At 43.2% G+C, this 21443-nt stretch overlaps 1 protein-coding gene across 1 annotated transcript in view; it reads right to left on the reverse strand.

Moving 5' to 3' along the window:
* The window catches only part of SLC18A1 (solute carrier family 18 member A1), a 47987-nt gene extending 31190 nt beyond the window's left edge, over positions 1–16797 (reverse strand). Inside the window, exons 1-8 of the mRNA XM_070765541.1 lie at positions 16656–16797; positions 15566–15908; positions 14843–14901; positions 12254–12337; positions 11171–11263; positions 1436–1525; positions 1139–1182; positions 773–833 (exon numbers count right to left, since the gene is read on the reverse strand). Coding sequence (XP_070621642.1) covers positions 773–833; positions 1139–1182; positions 1436–1525; positions 11171–11263; positions 12254–12337; positions 14843–14901; positions 15566–15908; positions 16656–16797 — 916 coding nt within the window. The remainder of the gene's footprint in view (positions 1–772; positions 834–1138; positions 1183–1435; positions 1526–11170; positions 11264–12253; positions 12338–14842; positions 14902–15565; positions 15909–16655) is intronic.
* Positions 16798–21443: the final 4646 nt, after the last annotated feature.

The raw sequence follows: 21443 nt of genomic DNA on the forward strand, positions 1-21443 counted from the left end.
TGACCATGGTGGCATGGCACGGGATTTGGGGGGCAGTAGTTTTAAAATGGCGGGGGGTCCTTAGGCTTTATGGGGCCCCAAAATTCCTGATGGCGGCCCTGCAAGAGGGCAAAGGCAAAATATGAAATAACACCTTTCAGGCAGAGAAAATTTTAGGAAGAACTTACAATTCCTCTGCTAGTTTGACAAACGAACCTTCTACAACATCCTGAGCTCACATTTATTAGATGTGTTGAATGAGAAGTTGGACATCAATTATTTTGGAAATCTGCACTGCACACAATGACCTAATACTTCAGGTGGAAAGAATCAGGACCATATGTTAAGTTGCAGTGAAAAACCCTATACGCAAGAATTTAGTCATCTAATGTTCAGCACTAAATTGATATTAGATAAGAGTCAAGGGAATTCAAGAAGTGTTGGACCTAGATTATTTGTGCGAAGAAAATAACTCTAGGCTGATGACCCATTTAACTCTGCTCCCAGCTCTGCCTGCTCTTCTCTTACAAACCCCTCTTTAAACTCTCTGATTCTACATTTGCTGCATGAGACAATAGAAAGAGCAGGATGCATTTTGCTTGGAAAGATATAAAACCATCTTCAGCTGAATGGCAGACAAATATGCTTTATCCTTCCATCAGGTAGGACCAGAAACAATAAGTTATCAGAAGAATCATTTCTAAACCAACCTCAGATCCACAGAAACTAAGCTGAAATGATGATGATTTTATCCCAAAGACCAAATGCCCATAACAGAGGCAATAAAACTTACCTGCTGCAATCAAAATATAGGGGTCCCACAACAAGGTCAACAAGGAGGTTCCTTTGATACTCTGGAAAACACAGAGAGAAGACAGTTATGCTTCAGAGGAAAATGTTAATTGGAGTTGGTTTTTTATTAAAGCCTGCTTTAGTAGCAGCTTTCAGAGTTTCTATATTTTTGCTCTGTGTAAAATGCTTGTTTTGCTCTTCATTTTATAACTCCTAATCTGATATTTTAGACTGCTGCTTTTAAACATTTTATTTTGCATTAAAAAGTAAAAGTAAATCGATGTGTAGATCCTTTGCATCAACTAGTAGGGCAGAACTATTTTGGTACATATATAAAAGGAAATATGAATGGGTATTTTTGCCCTACCTCAGGTGAAATCTTTGTTGGATGCAGGATGCAAAGCTGCAAAGCTAAAACAGAAATATGATTATTTCATGCTTAGAAATATCTTTCCATCTTTCCTACTAATTATGTTCAACCTTATTTCTATTCAGTAGCTCAGTTTTCCTTTGACCCTGCCATTTTCTTAGGATGTTTTCTGAGAAGTAAGACCCACTATGCTCAATGGCATTTATTTCACAGAATATTGGCGGTTGGAGCTGTCTTTTCCAGCTCAATGATTCAAGGTGGGTCCTGACCTAACTACTTCAAAAGATGACTTACCTCCATCTAAGAGAGCCAAGACTGCCAGGATCAAAAAAGGAGATGATTTCCCGACAAACTCATACATCACACTTCCAAATGGAGCTCCCACTGCAAAGAAAACACATCAGTGGTGCTAATATGAAAACACATAATAAAACATTGCATTTTGTTCTGCCGGGCTCTCTGGTAGGAGCCTCCCGAAAATTCAAGGGTACAAATTTCAAACACACACACGTTTGAAAATTCAAAATTCTTTATCCCAAAATTCAAAATAAACTAAGCACTCTTTTTGTATTGCAAAGAGCACTCGTCCCAAAACAACTGGGTAGTCTGTACAATTAACCTTAAGCAGTCATTAAGTACTTAGCTAGCAGCTGTGAAGAAACTTCACACCCCTTCTTCTTCCAACGAAGTGAGACACACACACGCATACACACGCACACACACGCACATACACACATTGCTTTGCTTTGTTTTCAAAGGCATGAAAAATCAACAAGCAAAGTCCAGAAACCAGCAACCCAAGATTCCTGATGAACTGTGATCAGATACTCTTTCACAATGGCCAAACCCACATGCTGCTACTTATAGCAGCAACCCTAATTACTGGAGCCCCACCCAACCACAGGTGACCTCATTTTCTCTTGTAATAATCCTTTAGTTGTTGTCTCCTATGCATCACTCTACGCATGCGGGAATGTGTCATAAATTCTTGTTCAGAATCCAAAGATGATACAGATGATTGATCTCCTCCTGGGCTGTCTGCCAAACTCCCCTCTTCCCTGTCATTCATGCTGCCTTGGTCAGAGGAGACTTCATTGGCAGATTCCATTGGGAGCAAAACAGGCCTGCGGCATGTGGATATCTCCCCCACATCCACCTGCACATTCCTTGGGGCAGGAGCTGGGCCAGAGCTAACCACAACACCTTTGGGGTTAGTTGCTTGGACAACTGCTCTTTTCTTGCTTCATTTCTGTTTTCTAGACCAAACAGTCTAACCACTTCACTATTTCCAATAGTATCAAACTATAAAAACACACTTTCTTTACAGGATGTGATTGAACATGACCATAAAACCCATCAATTTCCTTGTCTTCTTCATCAGTAGATAACTTAGATAAGGGTTGTCCATGATGTCTGTTGTATATACTCCTGGTCAGCTGGAGAGCGATGAAGAGTTTGATGGCTCTGACAGTGTTTATGAATTAGTGGCAGGTCCTGGGTTACAGGTATCAGAACAGGTAGGAGGCCAGCTACAGGATGTTGCTATGAGTCCAGACTCCAGTGAAGAAGAGACAGATAATCACTGGTTAAATCCTCAAAGGCGCAGGGAACAAGTGTTAGGGAAGAGATATTAAGGGGAGGAACGAGCCTTCTCCGTGGCGGCCCCGGCCCTCTGGAACCAACTCCCCCCAGAGATTAGAACTGCCCCCACCCTCCTTGCCTTTCGTAAACAACTTAAAACCCACCTCTGCCGCCAGGCATGGGGGAATTGAGATCCTCTTTCCCCCTAGGCCTTTACAATTCTATGCATGGTATGTATGTATGTATGTTTGGTTTTTATATTAATTGATTTTTAATCATCAATACCAAATTACTATTGTACACTGTTTTATTGTCGTTGTTAGCCGCCCCGAGTCTCTGGAGAGGGGCGTCATACAAATCAAATAAATAAATAAATAAATAAATAAATAAATAAATAAATAAATAAATAAATAAATAAATAAATAAATAAATAAATAATTACTGAAGTGATTTATCATGTCTGGGTGCCAGTGGGGAAGAAGGGTGGAGTTTTCAATGTTGTACATCCACCATGGACATGTGCCGGTATGGCTACGAAGTAAGTTAGTTCATTCTTTGCTATTTAACAGATGTTTTTAGTGCTTTGAACTATGCTGGATAGACATAAATCTTAAGATAAGGGAGGAGGCCTGGAGGGATGTTTTTATGTGCTCTAATTGCTAAAGATAAGAGAGGAAGGAATGTGACTGCCTGTAATGCATTTTGAATACGGAGGAGAGGAGAAATAAAGATGGAGTTTACTGAATCCTGCATTCAGTAAGCGTTATTTCCAATTTAACCAAAATTCTAACCAGGATACAGAACCATGTTGAAAACTCCAACTGAATTAAATAAGAAATTCAACCAACCAGCTCAGGATAGCCAATTTAGTTAATGATGTCCATGCTTTAACACAAACAGTAGCTGTGTTGCAGGCACAAATCATCATGCTATAAAATCAAGCTGCAGTCCCCGTTCAACCACAAGTCATCATTCAACCAAGGGCAAAGATTTACTTAGCTAAGCCATCCATTTTTACAGGGGTAAGAGATCAACTTAATGTATTTTGACAATAATTATTTTAACTCATCTCCAGAGGACTTTGCTAGGGATGCTATGAAAGTCTGTTTCATTATAAACCTGTGTAAAGGTGCTGCATTTGAGTGGGCAATGCCCTTTTTAGCACACCAGGATCCAATCCTGCAAAATTATGCTGCTTTTCACCAGAGGTTTGAACAAGAATTTCAAGACCCCATGCGCGTACAAAACACTATCACTAAGTTACGCCAATTGCACATGGGCAACAAGACCATCTCGGAGTATATCTCTGACTTCCAGAAACTAGTCACACCCTGAATTGGAATGAGCAAGCCCTTATGAAACTGTTCCACAATGGCCTGAAACCCAAAATTGTGCATGAGATGACACGCCAACCAACACCCAACATGTTAAATGAACTCTACCAGACCATTTTGACTATCGAGACTAATTTGTCATCTGCCCAGAACTGTGTCACAAGATACGAAAACCAGTTTGGAGAGAGAACCAGACCAGTGCCAGCTCCACGCCAAAGATTTCAAAATAGCGGTTTCAACTCCGTGCCAAGATGTCCCTTCCAGATGTCAACAGATATGGGAAACCGACCAGCTGTCATCAATTGAGAGGAACCAATGGATCTAGGTATGGCCAGACCTTGCCTGAGTGATGCCGAGAGAGCCAAACGTTGAGCAGAAGGCCTATGCATGTATTGTGGAGAGGCTGGACACATGCTACCTACTTGCCCTCAAAGAAGACATCTCACTCCTACGGCTACTCCAGTCTCGAACACTGCGCCCACGTTTCAGGTCCAAACCATCGACGTCCGAGTTCTCTTGTCCGGACCAATCAAATTCCAGACCCAGCCACTTATCTTAACCATCAAACACCATGAAGAACCTATTCAATTTTATGTCACCAAAGGCCTCCAATTTCCTATGGCCCTTGGCTTAGCATGGCTCAGAACCCATGATCCCCACATCGCGTGGTCCCAAAACCGAATTTCCTTTCCAAGTCTACAATGTGTCGACCACATCTGTCCACCATTTACTGCCCAACTCACTGGCACCCTCCCACCAGAGATTGCTGACTTTGCCGATGTTTTCAATGAGAAAGAAGTAGACCAGTTACACCCCTACCGACCCTACGACTGTACCATTGACCTCTTACCCAACGCCAAACTTCCTGCTGGACATCTCTATTCAATGTCTCAACCCGAATCAGCCTCCTTAAAAGACTTTATTGACCAGAACCTCGCCAGAGGTTTCATCCAACCCTCCTCTTCACCACTCTCCACCCCAGTACTTTTTGTCAAAAAGAAAACCAGAGACCTTAGATTTTTCTGTGACTATCGTAAACTCAATTCCATTACCATTTGCAATTGCTACCCTCTACCTTTAATCTCAGAACTCATGGACCGCCTCCGTACAGCAACCATTTTCACCCAAATCGACTTACAAGGTGCCTACAACCTCATTCGCATCTGTAAAGGCGATGAATGGAAGACCGCCATGGACACCGAAAAACTCGACGCCTTGCAAACATGGCAACCACCAGCTCGAGCCAAAGATGTCCAACGATTTCTGGGTTTTGTCAACTACTACCGAATCTTCATTCCTAACTTCGCCACCTTGACTGCACTCCTCACTTGCCTTCTCCAGAAAAATGTTCCATTTCAATGGGGCACCAAAGAACAACAAGCCTTTCTTAATCTCAAAAAAGCTTTCATGCAAGAACCTATTCTCCAATACCCTGATCCCCGCTGTCCATTTATCATCGAAGCCGATGCCTCCGACATTGGAGTAGGAGCTGTACTTCTCCAACAACGCCAAGACGGCAGACCTTTATTTCCCTGTGCCTATTATTCTAGGAAATTAAAACCTCCTGAACAGAATTATACCATTTGGGAAAAGGAACTTTTAGCCATCAAGACTGCTTTTGAGACCTGGCGACATCACCTGGAAGGAGCCCATCATCAAGTACAGGTCAGAACGGACAACCAAAATTGGAATTTTTCCAAACTGCCAGGAAGCTAAGCCAGAGACAAATCCGATGGTCCTTCTTCTTTGCCAGATTCGACTTCCGCATTACCTACATTTCTAAGTGGGACAATAAACAAGCCGACGCATTGTCTCGCAAACCTGAATACACCCAAAGCCACGAACTGTGCCACTTCATACCATTCTGCCTCTCGCGTCGATCGCAGTCGCCCACAATGCGGTAGATCTTCGCGAACGAATTCGGGAAGCGCAATGCCAGGACCACTTTGTCACCCAAAGGAAACAAGATCTAGAACCTGATTCCCCACAGACTGTCGCTGATGACTTGCTCCGCTACCATGACCTGCTCTACATTCTCGCAGGTCCACTACGAAGTCTCATCCTCAACCAGTGTCATGATAATCCCGCCGCTGGCCAATTTGGCCTCTTCAAAACCCTACGCCTCATTTCTCATACCTTTTGGTGGCCCAGACTCCGCCATGATGTCAGTACCTATGTTAACTCATGTATCCGTTGTTGCCAAGCCAAAGCCGCCACCGGACCCCTTCCAGGATTATTGCAACCTTTACCTACACCTGAAAGACCCTGGGGTACCATTTCTATGGACTTCCTCACCTGCTTACCTGTTTCCCAAGGGTTCACTGCTATATTTGTAGTAGTGGACATGTTAACCAAGAGGGCTCATTTCATCCCTTGTTGTCGAATCCCTACAGCCAAAATCACAGCTCATCTATTTATCCAACACATCTTCCACCTCCATGGATTACCCGACATCATTGTCTCCGACCGCGGTCCGCAATTCACCGCCCAGTTTTGGAAAAAACTCATGACCTCTCTCCAAGTCAAGATTTCCCTGGCATCTACCCGTCACCCCCAAACCAACAAAAAAATTATTGGCATCCTGCAACAATAACTCCGTTCTTTTGTTCACGACAGACAAAATGATTGGTCCAAATATATTTCTGTAGCTGAGTTCGCCTTTAATAACTCTGAACATACCTTTACCCAGACAACACCATTCTGCACCAACTACGGGTTCCATCCCCGCTTGTTTCCGCTCACTCCTGATGATTCGCCGTTTCCACTTGCTGGTGATTTTCTCAACGAGTTACGTGCCATTCACCAACTTGTCCAATGTTCATTAACTCAAGCCAAAGAAGACTACAAACGCTTTGCCGACTGTTCCTGCAGAGACACTCCCCCATTGACTGTTGTTGATCAAGTTTGGCTTTCTACCAAATACCTTTTTTCTGAACCTCACCACAAGCTGGATCAACATTTCATTGGCCCTTTCCCTGTTGAAAAGGTCATCAGTCCTGTCACATACCGTTTGACTATACCTTCTTCCATGTGAGTGCATCCCATTTTTCATCGCTCTCTATTGCTGCCAGTCTCCCCTGACTCTCCACTTCGGGCCCCACTCCCGGGCCCTGCCGGTTCTGCTCCCTCCCATCCGGACGCCACCCTTCGCATTCCACTACGATGCTTGGACATTACTAGCATCCGGGACTCTCGTTGGCTCAACGACCATTTCCAATGACCAGGTGGAATGGTCCGGAGGTGGGCCTGACACCATTGTTTGGATGGATGCTCATGACTTTGATGCTCCTGCTTTGATTGCTAACTTTCATGTTCATTTCCCTGATAAACCTAAGCCTAATTTTCCTCCAGGGGAGGGGAGGGACCATGAGGAGGGGGATGGTGTTGTACATACTCCTGGTCAGTTGGAGGATGATGAAGAGCTTGAGGACTCTGATACAGATAGTCATAGTTCCCTCTAAGCTGCGCAGCGCACTATAGCGCAGAGGTTTTTAACCCCCAGCCCGGGAATTTCAAATTCCAGCGCACAGGACCGACCGCTGCGCCGGAATTTGAAATTAAAGGAACTGCCACTGCTCTGTAAACAACAGTTTGCAGCAACAGTTCCTTCAAGTAAAGGCGGGAATGAAAGGGGCCAATTATAGGCCCGCTTTCTTCCCCGCCCCTAAAATCCCAGACGTTCTAATCCGCGTACACACACTCCACCGGCAGCCAAATGGTTGTTTAGCTGCCGGCCCGGTAAGGTAAGAAAACCATCCGGGGGGCCCTGGGTCTGGCGGCACGGTCTGCTGCCGGGCCTTCTAAGCATCCTTGGGGTGGTGGTGGGAACGAGGGTGGGGGGTGATGACCGGGGGCCCTGGGCCAGGCCGCCAGCCTATCGCGGTTCCCCCGCCACCAAGACCCGGCTGCCGGCTTGCCGCGGCCCGCCCGCCGTTGCCCAGACCCGGCCGTTGGCTTGCCGCAGCCCGCCCGCCACCCAGGCCTGCCCGCCAGGCTACCGTGGTTCCCCCGCCACCAAGACTCAGCCGCCGGCTTGCCACGGCCCGCCCGCCACTGCCCAGACCCGGCCGCTGGCTTGCCGCAGCTCACCCACCACCCAGGCCCCCCCGCCAGCCTGCCGCGGTTCCCCCGCCGCCGAAGCTCGGCCACCGGCTTGCCACGGCCCGCCCGACGCTGCACAGACCCGGCCGCCGGCCTATCGCAGCTTCCTCGTCGCTTAGACCCGGCTGCCGGCTTGCCGCAGCCCACCCACCACCCAGGCCCACCCACCAGCCTACTGCGGTTACCCCACCGGCCAAGCCCGGCCACCGCCCTGTCGCAGTTCCCCCAACCTTCCCATGGCTACTGCCCGGCGCCCGGCGCCCTCCCAATCCTACTTCATCACGCGAATTGCTCGGGCTGATGGCGGGGTTCTTGCCTCTGAGCCTTTTGGCCCCAAATCCGACGGCTGCCTTCTCCAGGTCCCAGGGAAAAAGGAAAGTTTCCCAGGAAGCCCCCATGCTACTGGCCCCAAAAACATATTTGTGCGAGTGAGTGGTGTTGCAGGGCAGGAAAAAAAAGAAGAGAGTAAGACAGAGAGAAAAAAGAGAGGAAGGAAGAGAGAAAGAAGGAAAGGGAGGGAGAGAGAAATAGGAAAGGAGGATGAGAAAGAGGGAAAGAATGAGAAGGATGGAGGGGGGAGGGAGAGAGAAAGAAGAGAAGAGGGAAAGAGAGGGAGGGAGGAAGAGAGGAAAAGAGACAGAAACAGACAGAAAAGAGTGGGAGGAAAAGAGAGAAAGAAAGGAAAGAAAGAAAAAGAATGGGAGCAAGAAAGAGAGAAAGAAAATCAAAATCTAGTTTGAAACTAGCTCAACTATTTAAGTGGATTTTAAATCATAGATTTATTAATAGTTTTGTTTTTGGTTTTGCTGGTTGTTTTAGTTTTAATAGTAATAAATTTTGGTTTTGTTTTATTATTAATTTCTTTTAATAAAATAGAAGGGAATTATATATATATTTTCTATGCCGCCCAGTCCTGAAGTGACTGCTGTTCAGACACTATACTTTTCCGCCCACACCGAAAAAAAATTAGAGGGAACACTGCAGATAGTGTTTATGAATTAGTGGTAGGACCTGGGTTACAGGTATTAGAACAGGTGGGAGGCCAGCCACAGGATGTTGCTATGAATCCAGAATCTAGTGAGGAAGAAACAGACGTTTGCTGGGTCAATCCTCAATTCAGAAGGGTCCAAAAACGCAAGGAACAGGTGTTAGGAACAAGATATTAAGGGGAGGAATGGGTTAAATACTGGAATGATGTATTTGGCACGTCAAGGGGCCAGTGGGGAAGAAGGGTGGAGTTTCAATGTTGTAGTGCTAAAATGAAATGTGTTTCTGTTCAGCTCCTGAGCGAGCAAGTTCATTCTATGTTATTTTACAGTTATTCCTGCTGTTTTTGAATCATGCTGTGAGCAATGTTCCCTCTAATTTTTTTTTCAGGGTGGGTGGAAAAGTATAGTGTCTGAGCGGCAGTCCCCTTGGGACTGGGCGACATAGAAGTATAAATAAATAAATAAATCAGTCAATCAGTCAAAGTCAGTCAATAAATCAATCAATAAATCAATCCCTTCTTTTTATTAAAAGAAATTAATAATAAAACAAAACCAAAATCTATTACTATTAAAACTAAAACGAGCAAAACCAAAACATAACTATTAATAAAAACAAGTGAGGGCTGGGGGGGGGGTTTTCTCTGTTATTATTTAAGTGCTTTTACCATATGCTTTAAATCAAGAGTCACTTCTCTCTCTGTTTCTCTCTCTTTCCTGTCATTCTCTGCCTCAATCATTTTCTCATTTCTCTTTTTTTCTCCCCTTTTTCTATCATTTCTCTCTCTCTCTCTCTAATGGCTTTCTTCCTCTCTCTCACTCTCCCACTCTCTCTTCCTTCCTATCTTCTCCCTCTCTCCCCCCTCTTGCTCTCTCTCTCTTTTTCTCACTTTCTGTCTCCCTCTCTCCTTTCTATCTCTCTCTCTCTTGTTCTCTTTCTCTCTCTCTTGCTTTCTCTCACACACACTCTTTCTCTCTTGTTTTCTTTCTCTCTCTCTCTTGCTTTCTCTCTCTCACACACACACTTTCTCTCTCTTGTTCTCTCTCTCTCTTGCTATCTCTCTTTCTCCCCCCTCTTTCTTTCTCTCTCTCTCATTTTCTCTCTCTCTTGCTCTGTCTGTTGCTCTCTCTTTCTCTTGTTCTCTCTTTCTCTCTCTTTCTTTCTTCTCTGCAGAGGCTGGCGAAGGTTTTTCTTAGTTTGAATGTTCCAGGCGGGCTGGCAAGGGGATGGGGAGCGTGCGTGTGCGCACGTGCGCCCAAGCACCCAACATTCAAACTAACCTTTGCCAGCCTTCGCTGTGAGAAGAATGCCTGCTCCACCTCTCCTGCAGCCCCTTTGCTGACAGCCGGGACGAAAGCACTCTTGGCGAAGGGACTACGAGAGGGGCAGGGCGGGCATTCCCAAAGCGTTCGGAGCGGCTAGCAGCCGGATCAGGAGGACAAGAAGCCGCAGCTGCCACCGCCGCGGAAGGAGCCGCGCCCCAAGGCGGGAAGCGTAGGAGGAGAAAGTGGGGCGGATCGGGTGGGGGGGGCGGGCAGGGGGCAGCGGCGAGAAGCCATGGGTGCAAGGGGGCCAGAGGCGCTGGAGGGGCGGGGGCGGCCGTGGCTCCTTTTGCGGCCTTGGAAAAGGGTGCGTGGGGGTGTTTTGGGGTGCGCAGGCGCGCACCTTAGAAGGTACAGTGGCTGTGCGTACATAAATCTTGGGAGATGGAGGAGGCTGAAAGGAATGTATGTGGAATGCAATTAAGAGAGATAACGGGAGAAAAGGAATGTGCTAGTCTGAATTGTATTTTGAATATGGAAGTGAAGAGAATAAAAATGGAGTTTCTTTGTTTATGAAATACTGCATTTAGTAAGAGTTATTTTTACTAGCTAAAGTTCTACCAGAAACCAGAACACCAGTGAACTACAAAGACAACTGTATAATGAACAAGGTCCTAAAGGGAAGCAGCTGGGGAGATGCATCAAATTGAGCTCTGCATGAGTTCCTAGATGTCCTAAACAATATTAAATGAACATTTACTCACCCAGAACTCCCAATGCCAGACCTCCCAATGCTATTCCCATTGCATTTCCCCTCTCACAGTCATCAGGGTACACACTTGCAAGCATCCCTAGACCTGCAGGCAGAAATAGAGTAGAACCAATCATTTTTGAGTTGCTGGAAATAAGCAACAAGCATGGGTTAATGTTAGCATTCTTGCACTGTGAAGAAATGAAAGACTGAAACTATCTTCATGGTCTATGGAATCCTTCTTTTCCCCAGTTTTTCACTGCCAGCTGTTGTGGAAGGTGTAATTTTATCTGTGATAAGGGAGAAAGTATGCTCCCACAGTGTTCCACTACAAATCTTCTCCAATATTGAAGATTTTCTTTTAAAAAAAATTCTTTTACTGTCCCAAACTTTTCAACTCAATAAATAAATTTTCCCTTTATAATTTCAGCATCAGTCTCTTTACTCCAAGAAGTAAAATAGAACTGATATAGAAATTATAAGTTGCAGGAGACATATCCTTTTTAGTCCCTTGTTTGAGAACAAGGAATGAGATCTTTGGCCATCCAGCTAGGTGATGTGAATAGCAACAATCAAAGATTCCAGGTGGGCAATTTTCCTGTCCCTCACTGGAGATACCAAATTTAAATGACTTGAATTTTCAAGATGTAATATTCTCCCAACTTATCAAAGTGGGAAGGAAGGGAATGTTGCAGGTCCCATCTATTTAAAAAGTACTTTACTAGTACTCCTAGAGCCTAGAAAAAATGCCTTCTCCGTAGTAGCTCCTTCCCTTTGGAACATCATTCCACCTAAAATAAGGTTGACTCTCCTCCTTGCTATTTTTCTGGAAGGCCCTGCAGACATGATTTTGTCAGTCAGTGTGGAGACTTCAGGCTCATTCGGAGCTATGCGGTTTGTATGATTGTGTTTATCACCATTGCAGTGAGTGGGGGCTTGTATTGTTGATTTGTAATATAATATGCTGCCCAGAGTCACCAAGTGTGAGTTGAGCAGCCATATAAATCTATTTAATTCATAAATAAGTGCCTCTTGGCACTCCAGGATGCTGTGCAAGATCTATAGTATTGCCAATAATAGCTGTCATCATGTTTACCTGCAACAGATGAGCAGGCAGAACCAAAGCCTTGCAGCGCCCGAGCAATGAACATCAAGGTGTAACTCCTTGAAAAAGCAAACACTAAAGGAAGAAAAAGATGCAGAATCAGATTACGGGAATTGTGGATGCTTTCAAAAAAGGATTTTTGGAGAGAACTTGATTGCCTCATTGCTTATTTTCATTGCCCTGAAAATAAGACAGTGTCTTATATTAATTTTTGCTCCCAAAGATGTGCTACATCTTATTTTCAGGGGATGTCTTATTTTTTCCCAATGAATTATATCCTGCATCCTGCTGCAGCAAAAATGCATCCAAACACGCAGCCACATGTTAGATGTGTGTTGCATGTGTTTTAAATCTGATTGATGCAGCGTTTTGGAATGCAATTTATGGACAGCATAAATTGTTATATGTTCTGTTCGGGAATGCTGCAAAATGAAACATCTCTTACGTCTTACTTTTGAGGGATGCCTTATGAGGCAATTCTACGAAATCTCACCATGTCTTACTTTCGGGGGTGACTTATTTTCGGGGAAACAGGGTAGTACTTAGATTTACATACTGCTTCATGGTGCTTTACATTCCTAAGTTGTTTACAGAGTCAGCATATTGCCCCCAACAATCTGGATCTTCATTTTACCAACGTTGGAAGAATGGAAGTCTGAATCAACCTTGAGCTGATCAGGATTGAACTCCTGACAGTGAATAGATTATTATAGTTTATTAATTGGTCTGATTTGGCAAAGCAATTCATGAATATGCATTTCTCAATTTTTTTTTACAATGCTCAGAACAAAAAAGTTATATGAAAGGAAGTAAGAATAAAAATGTATAACATTAGGAGAAAATTACTGTATTTTTCAGTGTATAAGGCACACCTTCTAACCTCAAAAATGGGCATTAAAAACTGGGTGTGTCTTATACACCAAAGTCGCCACTTGTGAGCAGCTCCGGCAGCATCCTGGTAGAGCAGAGCGGCTTGCTCGTTCACGTCCCACAGCCTCAGCTGATGCCAGCTGCTGCCCCACCCTCGGCTGCTGCTCCCATATCTCAAATCATCGCCTGGCCCATTTGCTGGGACTCCTATGGACTGCAGGAGGTGATCGGTAAGTTGGCACAGAAGAAAGTGGCTTCTATCTCTTAGGGTGGGTGGGTAGAGGGGGAAGGAAAAAGGGATGGCTGACTCATTGGAGAGGGGGTAGAGAGAGGAGCAAATGCTTTGTCAGCCGGCTGTTACCGTTACTAGCGAGCCCTCCCCTCAGCAGCAGTAAAACACATGCACTCGGTAAATATTAAGATTACTGAGAAGCCACCATCTCTGTTGCTGTGCTAATGAGCCATCCCTTCAGCAGCAGTAAAATACATGCACATATAAATAGATTACTGAGAAGCTGCTGTCTCTGACCATTTGACTCAGAATACTTTTTTTCTTGTTTTCCTCCTCCAAAATCTAGGTGCATCTTCTATTCTGGTGCGTCTTATACACCAAAAAATACAGTACCTGCAAAAAATGTTATGTATGGGGAAAATTACATACAGCAATGCAGATGAGAAGAGATGCACATGCTGGAATTTTCATATAGAGTTTTTAAAAATAAATTGATGGAAGCCTAAGTGAACATTGATTTTATTTTGGGGAATGAGAAGTAAAGCACAAACTGCTACTTATCCATTCAAAAGACTAATTGAGTAATAACAGTGATTTGTAAAATAACAAGAACAACCAATTTACATTTAAAGACAGAAAGTACATTGAAATTCTGGTTACATATTATTCTATTGAATTATATTAGACAAATATCAAGATGAAGCAAACTGAGTTGTTTTAATATTTTAGTCTCCCAGCATCTGTAGTCAATAATATAACTAAGGCACAAGATATTATGGGTTTGGAGATCAAAATATTTGCAGGATGCTAGACTGCTGACCCAGAAACAAAACTATTTAATATTATTCCACAAACATAGAATCATGGGACTGGAAAGGATTTCAAAGGTCTTCTAACCCAAACCACTGCAAGAGCAGACCTTATACCATTATACTATCCCAGTCAAATTATTGTCCAGTCTATTCTTAAAAACATCTAGCAATGAAGTCTCTGTAACTACAGGAGGCAAACTGTTCTACTGATAAATTGTACTCACTGTCAGAAAATTTCTTGTTACTTCTATATTGGATCTGTCCTTAACAAGTTCCCACCCATTACTTCTTGTCCTGGCCTTGGTGCTTTGGAGAATAATTCAATTCCCTTTTCTCTGTGACATCCCCTCAAAGAGTAGAGGACAGTTATCACACCCCCACCAATCCATCTCATAGGCTAGAACTACCTAGCTCCTTCAACTATTCATCATACAATTTAGCTTCTATATCCTTCATCATCTTTGTTATTCTTCTCTGCACATTTTCTAAAATTAAAAAATTAAAAATTAATTTTAAAATTAAAATTACAGATTTCTGTATTGTTCACATCTCCATTCTGTAAACACAGTTGAGTGGGGTGAACAAAGTACTGTTGTATTCTACTACCATGGATTCAAATCCAGCAACATCAGAGGAGATGCATGTTGTGTAGATGTTCATACTTACATAGCGTAGAGATGAACATAATAACAAATCCAAGAAACATGGGGATATGGTATCCTATCCTACAGGGATTAAAAAATGGTTTTGAGTTCAACACAAGCTACTTCACATTTCTTTAATAATCGGGAGGAAGAAGGAAACAAGATTTTTTACTATGTGTCTGAGCACCCATCATAGTAGGGGACATAATTTTCATTTCTGGAAATCCTTAGGTTGATCTAATATCAAATCAAATGAGATATTGGAGATGCTTTAAAATGGCAAGTTGCAGTTGCCTGCTTTAGTTGGCATTACGCATGTCTTCTGACTTAGTTGTGAATAATCATAGAGACCCTATTGCAAATATGGCAACTCTAGCAGGCTTAAGAAGTAATCTTGAGGAATGGTGAGGAAAGCTGCAATAGTCAGATAAAAGAAATCTAGGTCCAGGACAGAAGTGTAGTTTGAAAAAGTGTCTCAGACAGGACCTTCCCCAGTTTTTGCTAAAATAACAAGAAGTCCTGCCTTGGGCATGAAGACTTCAAAAGAGACTTATTATTGTTTCCTTCCCAAGGCCAAGAATTAGTGACTGGCCTAAGGCAAGACTTGAAGTTAGTCTCCTGTTTGCTAGCCTGATGTTTACCCACTAGGCCAACTAGCTCCTACTGAGTATTTGGAAAGTTTGCAAATTTAATGTGTTGCAATATGGAAAGTCTTTCTGATTTATTTGTTTAAAAACTGACTTACCTGTTGGTCAAGGGTCCCACAAAGGGATTTGCTATGAGTTGCATCAAAGCTTTTGAGGCAAAGAGCAGCCCAACCTGGAGATTTTCATTTGAATGAGAGTTTATTCCATCTGTACAACTATGGTTCAAAGAATCCATGGGGAAAGAGGAGGCAACTGTTCCTTCTTGGATCCCACTGACACTGACTAGGGTATCATGGCTTGAGACGGTTGTTGTGATGTTGTTATAGTCCAAAAAGTCCAACTCAGCTGAGAAAGGCATATGAATCCTTGGAAGTGTGGCCCGTATTGCAGAGTGACTGACATTTTTGTGTGTGGCATATAGAAATGAAGGAATGATTGGCACTGAAAAAAAGAGAACAGCTTGGCAATATTTCTCCTGTCAAAAAAAATTTAGCTTTTTTATTTTTATCTTAAATGTATTTGCTTTCTGCCTTCTACCAACTGCTTTTAGAAACGCACGCAAACACATACATAGAAGTGTCCAACCTTGGCAATTTTAGGATTGTGCATGATTGGCTGGGGAATTTTTGGAGTTTAAGCCTACAAGTCTTAATATTGCCCAGGTTGAACACTCCTGACATACACACTCACTATATTGCAGAGCAATCTGATTAGGTTTAGGATGATGGCAGTCAAATACAAACATGGGGTATAAATCTGTATAAACTTTGGGATAAATTTGGAAATTTTAGGTGCCAAAATGCACTCCCAAAATTAGTTTGGCTTATTTACTGATGGACCTATGCACAAGTACATATAATGGCACTTTTTAAAAACTACGGCATCCATATTTTCTATATTCATACACACCTATCCACAGATAAGCAAACCCTTGAGTTTTAAACCAATATATTGTATCATGAAAAATGTGCATGAATATATCTAGCAACTAATATCATTCCAACTGGCAGCCAATATTATTTTATTCAGAATGTCCTTGAACAATGTATGAGGAATTCTGGGTAAATTGAATGGATACTATTAAGAAATGGACACTGAAATAAGCTGCTGTGTGCAAAAAAAGCAGTATAAAAGCAATATAAAAGCTTCCACATTTAAGAAGAATGAGCAAACCAAAACACTACATACCCACAACTGTGAAAAGCATATTGTCTACTAGCAGAGCCACGAACACAACCAGTAGAACCAATTTCCGGGATTCTCTTCCTTCTTTTAACAAGAGCCATAGGGAGCATTCAGTTGCTAGGTTAGGAAAGAATTGAATCTTCATTTTCCGAGATCCTTTTCACTGCTACTTAGAATTTAAATGTTTCTATATCCTGTAAGGAAAAGATTTTAGCAAAATGTCAACCCCAAACTCCAGCATCAATAATATACCTAAAAGGACAGTTCTAAAATTGACAAGGACAATCTCTTTTTGCAACCAAGTTGCAAATCTCTTTTTGCAACAAAAGTTTCCAGAAATGTTTATCAAGGACGTAAAAATCTTGCATTTTATTTCATGCCCGTGACTTGAATACACAAAGATATTGATCTAATTGGGATATTGATTCCCACACCCTTTGCAGATATCCAGACTACTCTCGTTCAGTTTTCCAAAAGAAAGAATGAAAAAATACAACAGAAAATTCTGTTAGCCAGTCAACTGCTGCTCTCATTACCTCTGATCCAAATTATTGTGAAACACCCATATAAAAGTCCAAAATGATTCCTGAAACAATCTTCTGAAAAGAGCACATTAGAAAATAACAAAGGAAAAATAAATATACAGACCTGAATGGCTGCTAAAGTATCATTTTAAATTGGTTTACTTATTCTAGATCCTGAACAAACATGAAGCATCACCAAAATATGCATTTTTAAAAAATAAACAAACAATAAGAAAATTGTATTTCAGCTTCTGCCTCCTTCAGTTGTTCTGGTGTGAATCAGACAGCTTTATAGCCAAGTACAGATTTGCAAACATACACACACACACATTATTGTTTCTTTAATTTCTGATACAGTATGAATTGAAAACTATTCAGCATGAGCAGTTAGCAGAGGCTTATTCTTTTAGATTTGATCAATCCTGACAACCTTATTTTTAAAAAGTTACAAGCAGTAGTGACTGGTCTTCTCCATTACCACAATTTACAAAACATTCAATCACAGAAGAATCTCTGTAGGTAGAACTTGAAAGATTGCATACTAGTTGTGCCAAATTAATTCAACTTACTGCATTGTCCAGGCCTATCTTTTCTTTAAAGAAGGTGTCTAGTAAACCACAGGGGTACCTATAGTTGAACAACCCAAATGCATTATCTTTTAATAAGATTTGTGTTTTTGAAGTTTCATAATATTACTCATAGGAAAGAAAATATTGGAAGTTAGTACAACTCATTGGGTTTGAGTTTATGCAAATGTCAAATTATATTTTTAAGCTTTCTCCCCCCCCCTCTCTCCCTCCCTCCCTCCCATTAGGCTTCTAGTGGCCTCATAAGTTTCCACCCTGTCATACCTCCCGATATTGAGAAATGAGAGTCCTTACCATTCTTGAATATATATCACTGTTTGTCTTCCTGGTGCTTTCTCACAGTGCTCTGAAAATGCTTCACCAAGTGAATTTAATATTCCTTTTTATCTGAAAATGATATGAGGATTTCTTTACCAGGAAGGCATAACTGATAGCTCAAACATGTCCCAATCAGTTCAGTAGCTCCCTCTGTGTCAAAGCCAGGGAAATGGCAGGTAGACTACTGAGAGGATTGGCATTAAGAGACACCTCAAAAATACCCAATTTTAAAGTCAGGTTTTATCATTCAAAAGTACATACCAGTACTTCTGTCCCAGCTCAAAGAGGAACAGATAACAAAATCCCAGTTCCCATAGGAATATTCAGAACTCTGATATTCTTCCCTGTACAATATTCCTTCTCTATATCCCCTTTCTAAATCTTTTAGCAAAATTACTGATTTACAGAATTGAAGGGAATTATCTTTGACATTCTAGGAGAAACCATCTAAACTTCTCCAGAAACTGCTAAGTTACCATTTCTAGTTGCCCCAAATAATAAGGGCAGTGGTGAGCAAAATATGGAATGTGAGTTTAATTACTCTTTGATTATTTAATTATTATGGGCATGCATAAGTACACCCTTGTGCCTACAGTCACTGTCCTAATGTCTCAGCCAGCAGGGAGGTGACATGGACTGGGTCCAGGAAGTTGTCAATGCTTTCTTGAGGGAGGGATCTTTTCTGGCTCCCTTAAAGGAGACACTTGTGCCCCCCCCCCCCCCTCCTCAAGAAGCCTTCCCTGAACCCGGTTGTTCTGACCAAATATTGTCCTGTCTCCAATCTTCCCTTTTTAGTGAAGATTGTTGAGAAGGTGTTGGTGCCCCAGCTCCAACGGTACTTGGATGAAACCAATTATCTGAGCCCTCAAGAGTCTGGTTTCAGGCCTGGCTACAGCATGGAAACTGTTTTGGTCGTGCTGATGGATGTTCTCTGGCGGGCCCTGCCACTCCTCTATCCTGGTGCTTCTTGACCTCTCAGCAGCTTTTGATAGTATCAACCATGCAGTGAAGGGCTACAAAAATTTTTACTACCACACTGTGGGTGTGGCTTATTTTGTGGGTGTGGATAGCCAGCCATGGGACCAAGTGGGAGTGGCTTGACAATCATGTGACTGGGGTGGCTTAAAGATCATGTTACTGGCTTAATGGTGTTCTGTCTGGGTCCCCCCAGACGCCAACACCAACCAAAAAGAGTATCCAGACACACTGGTAAAAAGCAAAGGCAGTTTATATACTGGAAAGCAAACACAGGTAACAAAAACTGTTCTTACAGACAGGAACATGATGCAGTTTCACAGAGGTTTCACAAAGGCCAGGCAATAAAACAGGATTCTTGCTGGCAAAAACAACTCTGGAGATAATAAAACCCACGCCTCCCCCAAGTCTTCCAGGCTTCTAGGCCATAAGCCAAGATCAGAGACGCCAAGAATCGAAGCAAGGTCACAGGACTCCCAGTTGATAACTCTCCACGAGACTGTAAGGGCGGGCCTGCCTTTTCAACCCTGCTGAGGAGAACCACACCCAAACCCAGCTGTTGCCAATTCAGGGATGGAAATATCTTTCTAATTGGCCCCTTCTTTGAGCTGCACGTCTCTGCCTCATGTCTATTATAGCCTGTGCGTCTTCATCCAATGAATCCAGGCTACTAGCTGGGGAGAGGCCCCCCCCGGGGGTCTCAGGCTGCTCTCCCTCCTCCTCCTCCTGACGTTCCTCTCCCCCGTCTGCCTGGTCCTCCCCCTCCTGGTCACTGTCCTCCTCCTCTGGGCATGGATCCGGCAGAGCTCCAGCCGGTCCCTGAGGAGCCTCAGGCTGAATCACAACAAATGGTGGCCAACTTGACATAACTCATGTCAAGGGTTTGGGTTAGGGTTAGGGTGTGTGGGTCTCCTCACCTCAAAGAGATATTATTTCTCTATCTATTTACTATTACTGAACATCCAAAATATACTATTTAATTCTATGTATATATGCCATATGTGTAGATACATATTACACACAGGCACACAAAAATATACATTATTTACCATATAAACTGTATGTGTATGTACACCTGCACACACCTGCACAGCTCTTTTAAAATTATACACATCCAACCTCATTTACTGTGATAGGAAAATATATCCAGAGCACAGAAAGGAAAAAAAATCAAAATTAAAAATTATTCTATCGGTTCTGCGTACCTGATCGTACCCATAGGAGCCCATCCTTCTGCGCCGACTGGAGGGGTTGGGAGTGGGAGGCACAGTTTTATGTGGTTCTCCTCCTACCTCTCTGGCCAGTCACAGTCAGAGTTGGCAGGGGGTCAGAGGTCGACTCCAAGGTCCCTCCTTTGGGGGTTACTCAGGGGTTGGTCCTCTCCCCCCTGCTTTTAATATCTACATGAAACCGCTGGGTGAGATCATCCGATGACATGGGATGAATTACCATCAGTATGCTATACATCTCCATCCCATGTGAACTCAGCGAAGCAGTGAAAGTGATGTGCCAGTGTCTAGTGGCTATTAGGATTTGGATGGGCATTAACAGGCTCAGACTCAACCCCAACAAGATGGAGTGGCTGTGGGTTCTTCCTCCCAAGGACAATCCCATCTGTTCATCCATCACTCTGGGGTGGGGAGCTTTTGCCCCCCTCAGAGAGGGTCTGCAACTTGAGAATCATTCTTGATCCACAACTGAGCTTAGAACACAATCTCTCAGCTGTAGTGAGGGGGACGTTCACCCAGGTTCTCCTGGTGCACCACTTGTGGCCCTATTTAGCCTGGGAGTCTCTTCTCACAGTCACTCATGCCCTTATCACTTTGAGGTTTGATTACTGCAACACTCTCTACATGGGACTACCTTTGAAGAATGTTCGGAGACTACAAGTGGTGCAAAATGCAGCCGCGTAAGCAGTCATGGGGCTTCGTAGATACACCCATGTTGCTCAAGCATTCTGCAAGCTACATTGGCTGTCGATTGGTCTCTGAACGCAATTCAAAGTGTTGGTTATGACTGATAAAACCCTACATGGCATTGGACCAGATAACATACAGGACCGTCTTCTGCCTCATGCATCCCAGTGGCCAGTCAAGTCCCACAAAGTTGGCCTTCTTCAGGTCCCTCAACTAGGCAATGCCATCTGGTGGGGCCTAGGGGAAGAGCCTTCTCTGTGGTGGCCCTGGCCCTTTGGAATCAACTCCCCCATGAGATTTGTACTGCCTCCACCCTCCCAGTCTTCCATAAAGCCTTAAAACATATATCTGCTGTCAGGCCTGAGGCCATTGAAATTTTAACATCTACCCTGGCCTATGATTGAATGATAGGATGAATGTGGATGATTTGTTTTTAAATGTTTTAATGTTTTAATGCTTTTAGATTATTAT

The sequence above is a fragment of the Erythrolamprus reginae genome, chromosome 12 (assembly GCF_031021105.1).
Source record: "Erythrolamprus reginae isolate rEryReg1 chromosome 12, rEryReg1.hap1, whole genome shotgun sequence".
Lineage (NCBI taxonomy): Eukaryota > Metazoa > Chordata > Lepidosauria > Squamata > Dipsadidae > Erythrolamprus > Erythrolamprus reginae.